The following is a 5,000-nucleotide window of genomic DNA, read 5'->3' on the forward strand; positions in this document are numbered from 1 at the left end:
AGGTAGGTTAGCTTAGGTGGTGTTAGGTTATGTGTGGTGGAGGTGTGAGAAGTGCATGTGATGAATCGAGTGGTGTTGTGTGATGTGTGGTGTTGTGTGGTGTTGCGTTATGTTATGTGGTGTTCCAAAAGTAGTTTAAATTATGTGGTGTTTTTTTAATGGAGGAGGGTGTGGGAAGTGCATGTGATTTACCAAGTGGTGTGGTGTGTTATGTGGTGTTGTGTGGTGTGGTGTGGTGTTGTGTCGTGTTGTAATTGTGTTTCCGGCAGTGGTGGTGGCTGGGGGGCGAGGCAGCACCGCGGAGGACATCATGAACATATACCTGCCTGTTATTATGGCTGAGATGAAGGCGCCGGTGTCCACGAGAGGTGAGGCTCAACACCACTACACACTCACTCGCAACACAACAATGAACTCGCAACTCAAACTCAACTCACAGCAAACACCACTACACACTCACAGTTATAACTCACAACACAACAAACTCACTCACAACACAGCATCATAAACTCAACTTAACACAACTAAGAACTCACAACACAACAACTCACAACACAACACAACAACACAACACACACAACAACACAACAAACAAACACAACACACACACACAACAACAACACAACACACTCACAACACAACAACAACAACAAACACACAACACACAACACACAACACAACAAACACAACACACACACACACTCACAACAAACACAACACACAACACACTCACAACACAACACACAACACAACACACACACAACACACACACAACACAACACACAACACAACACAACACAACACACACAACACAACACAACACAACACAACACAACACAACACACAAACACACAACACAACACAACACAACACAACACACAACAACACAACACAACACAACACAACACAACACAACACAACACACTCACAACACAACAAACTCACAACAAACACACTCACAACACACACACAACACAACATTGAACAATACTTGTTTAGTTTTGTTTATCTATCTATTTATCTGTCTGTCTGTCTGTCTGTATGTATGTCTCTTTGTCTATCTGTCTGTGTGTGTCTGTCTGTCTGTTTGTGCCTGTGTCTATATCTATTTATTTATTTATTTATTTATTTATTTACCTGCATCTCCTATCCTCCTTCTTTCTTTTTCCTTCCTCTTCCTTCTCTTCCTTCTTCCTTGAGAGTGAAATGAGAAAAAAGAAGAAAATTAATAAAAACAAGAATGGATAGAAATAGTGAAAGTGTTTTAAAAGAGAGAGAGAGAGAGAGAGAGAGAGAGAGAGAGAGAGAGAGAGAGAGAGAGATGTATGCGCATATATAAACATGTAAAAAAGAACTTACATAGTGACTGTACTGTGACATCATTCACAGGTGTGCGATGCTAACAAGGATATTTGCATGTGTGTGTGTGTGTGTGTGTGTGTGTGTGTGTGTGTGTGTGTGTGTGTGTGTGTGTGTGTGTGTGTGTGTGTGTGTGTGTGTTTGCTTGCGTGTGTGTGTGTGTTCGCGCACAGGTGTGTATATCTGAATGTATGTAGATTTTATGTATTAGTTATGTTAATGTATCTGTGTCTGATTGTGTGTGTGTGTGTGTGTGTGTGTGTGTGTGTGTGTGTGTGTGTGTGTGTGTGTGTGTTACAGTTATACGTGTCTGTATCGATTTATCTATCTATATGTATTCGTATAGCTGTAAGTCCTTCTGTCTGTCTGTCTGTGTGCGTCTATCAGTAACACACACACACACACACACACACACACACACACACCTAAACCATACGTACATGTCTGTCTGTATGTCTGTCTGTAGTATACCCAACCCAAGCCAACCTAACCTAACCTAACCCAACCTTAACCCAACCCAACCCAACCCAGCCTAACCTAACATGTTCTGACGCGTCCCACAGACCCGTCCATCATCAGAGTAGCGGGGTGCAGGCCAGGATTTAACGAGGACCCCCTGGGAGCCTGCCGCCCTGTGTTCGTGCCCCGGGCTTACCTCCCCCGCACTTCACGCCCCAACAGGTGAGCAGGAGGAGGAGGAGGAGGAGGAGGAGGAGGAGGAGGAGGAGACAGTTATATATATGTAACTAGTAGTGGAAGAGAGGTGAGAGGAAGAGGAGTAGGAAAAAGTAGTGAAAGAGAGAGGAGAAGGAGAGGAGGAGGAGGAGGAGGAGGAGGAGGAGGAGGAGGAGGAGGAGGAGGAGGAGGAGGACGATGACAGATGTATATATATGTAACTTGTAGAAGAGAGGTGAGAGAAAGATAAGGAAGAGGTAGTGAGAGAGAGGAGGAGGAGGAGCAGGAGGAGGAGGAGGAGGAGGAGGAGGAGGAGGAGGAGGAGGAGGAGGAGATGTATGTATTATTTGTTTTCCTGTTTGATTCTGTTTTATTGGAGTTTTGTTTTCATCTTTGTTTGTTTGGATTAAGTTTTGTTCCATTTTCGTGTTTTCAATATATGTTTGAGTTTTGTATAATACTAAGAATTCTCTCTCTCTCTCTCTCTCTCTCTCTCTCTCTCTCTCTCTCTCTCTCTCTCTCTCTCTCTCTCTCTCTCTCTCTCTCTCTCTCTCTCTCTCTCTCTCTCTCTCTCTCACACCAATCTCACTCACCAATCTATTCCTTCACCACCACCACAAACACCACAACAACCACAAACACCACAACCACCACCACCACCACCACAACCACCAGGCAGACCAACATCGCCAGCCTCCTCCCAGTAAGACCCCGGCCAAGAGTCCCACGGCCCCAGCCACAGACCCAGCGGGACCTCATACGCCAGTTCAACACCTCTAGGAGAAGACAGACGTGGTTTGGCCGCAGTCTGTCTCCTTCCCCGTCCCCTGTGGAGGATTCTCAGGACGTGCTATCAGGAAGGAGTCTGTTGCAGGAAGTTGAGAGTGCTGATAGTGGTGTTAGTGCTGATGACAGTGCTAGTTTGGATGTTAGTATGGATGTTCACACCACTACGCCTGATTCCACGACGGAGTGTGATGATTAGGTGTGTCTGTGTGTCTGTGTGTTGGTGTGAGGGAAAGAGAGAGAGAGAGAGAGGGAGAGGAGTGAGGTTTTTGAGTGAGAGGTTCAGATTTATATTGCTCTCTTTTAGTGTGTGTGTGTGTGTGTGTGTGTGTGTGTGTGTGTGTGTGTGTGTGTGTGTGTGTGTGTGTGTGTGTGAGAGAGAGAGAAAGTAAGACAAAAAAACAAATTCCTTTTTTTTGTTTGTTTGTTTGTGTGAGAGGAAGACATTTAAATTCTTATCCTTATTGTTCATTTGTGTTTAGAGGTCATGAAAGGGGTAATATTAGAAACTGACAGGGGAACAGAGGCCATGGAACACACAGAGAGAGAGAGAGAGAGAGAGAGAGAGAGAGAGAGAGAGAGAGAGAGAGAGAGAGAGAGAGAGAGAGAGAGAGAGAGAGAGGTGATGATGATAATGGTGATGAAACAGTTACCAAGCAGAGACGATGTTACCAAATGACTCAGTGTGTGTGTGTGTATGTATGTATATGTATGAGAGAGAGAGAGAGAGAGAGAGAGAGAGAGAGAGAGAGAGAGAGAGGCAAACGAAGAAGCTCTCATACATGATTTTTATATTTTTCTACTTTCTATACATAATATTAGCGTTCCTGTATAATCACGTCGAAGTATACATGTCATTCATCTCATACATAAAAAAAAAATAAGAATACGTAAAACGATCTTCATAATGCTAAGTTGAATAAATTAACCCCTTCAGTACCATGACGCGTTTTCAAATTCATTCTGGTGACTATTTGGTGATGTGATACAGCTTCAGAAACTCATGTGGGGGGGGAGGGGGTTTGAAATAGTGAAGACTGTGGCCATTAATCTTCTGCCCTCCATAAACTCTTCCTAATATCAATAAAATGGTGATATCGTAACGAAATTTGTCCTAAAATGCCAAAACTATCTTAAAATGCCCTAAAAAACATATCAAACTGTCTTAAGATGCCACCAAAACATACCAAACTTCTTAAAATGCCCCAAAATATACCAAATTGTCTTAATGTGACCCCCAAAATGTGCCAAACTGTCTTAAAATGCACCCTAAATTATACCAAAGTGTCTTAAAATGCCCTAAAAAACATGAATCTCCATATTCATTCTGGTGACTATTTGGTGATTTTATACAGCTTCAGAAACTCATGTGGGGATTAAAATAGTGAAGACTGTGGCCATTAATCTTCTGCCCTCCATAGACCTTCCTAATGTCAATAAAATGGTGATATCGTAGCCAAAATGTCTTAAAATGCCCTAAAAACGTACCAGACTGTCTTAAATGCCCTAAAAACATACCAAACTGTCTTAAAATGCCCTAAAAACATACCAAACTGTCTTAAAATGCCCTAAAAACTTACCAAACTGTCTTCAAATGCCCTAAAAACTTACCAAAGTGTCTTCAAATGCCCTAAAAACATACCAAACTGTCTTAAAATGCCCTGAAAACATACCAAACTGTCTTAAAATGCCCTAAAAACATACCAAACTGTCTTAAAATGCCCTAAAAAACATGAGTCTCCATATTCATTTTGGTGACTATTTGGTGATTTTATACAGCTTCAGAAACTCATGTGGGGATTAAAATAGTGAAGACTGTGGCCATTAATCTTCTGCCCTTGCTAATGTCAATAGATAGAAAGAGGAAATGACTGACTGAGTAAAGGAGAGAAGGAAGCAGATCAGTTGAAAATATGTATATAAAAAAGAAAAACAGGTAATATACGTATGGTTGAAAAAAAAGACTGCAAAAGGAAATGACTGATTGACTGACTGGTTGACTGACTGACTGATTGAAAAAACCGAAAAATCAAAAAAAGAAAACGGAAATGAAGAAAATGCCGCATAAAACTCAGTGTCAAAAATGCGTCCCGGCACTGAAGGGGTTAAGGAATTTGTTTTTTCAGAATTGCCAAACTAAAATGTCGTGTTTTTATTTTTTATTTTTTTATATTTGAAGA

General features: G+C 41.8%; 1 protein-coding gene across 3 annotated transcripts in view; it reads left to right on the top strand.

The window, feature by feature from the left end:
• Positions 1-5,000, top strand: part of LOC123515399 — a 22,315-nt gene that overhangs the window by 15,947 nt on the left and 1,368 nt on the right. For 2 of the 3 annotated variants that reach the window (XR_006677865.1, XR_006677867.1), the window contains exons 3-5: positions 270-368; positions 1,923-2,040; positions 2,710-3,192. Coding sequence is in view for 1 of the 3 variants with exons in the window: in XM_045273938.1 (XP_045129873.1) it covers positions 270-368; positions 1,923-2,040; positions 2,710-3,019 (527 nt within the window). In the remaining 2 variants the exon portion in view is untranslated. Of the gene's footprint in view, positions 1-269; positions 369-1,922; positions 2,041-2,709; positions 3,434-5,000 lie in introns of those variants that run through there. The other variant, XM_045273938.1, reaches the window with a different exon arrangement.

Source organism: Portunus trituberculatus, chromosome 5 (assembly GCF_017591435.1).
Source record: "Portunus trituberculatus isolate SZX2019 chromosome 5, ASM1759143v1, whole genome shotgun sequence".
NCBI lineage: Eukaryota > Metazoa > Arthropoda > Malacostraca > Decapoda > Portunidae > Portunus > Portunus trituberculatus.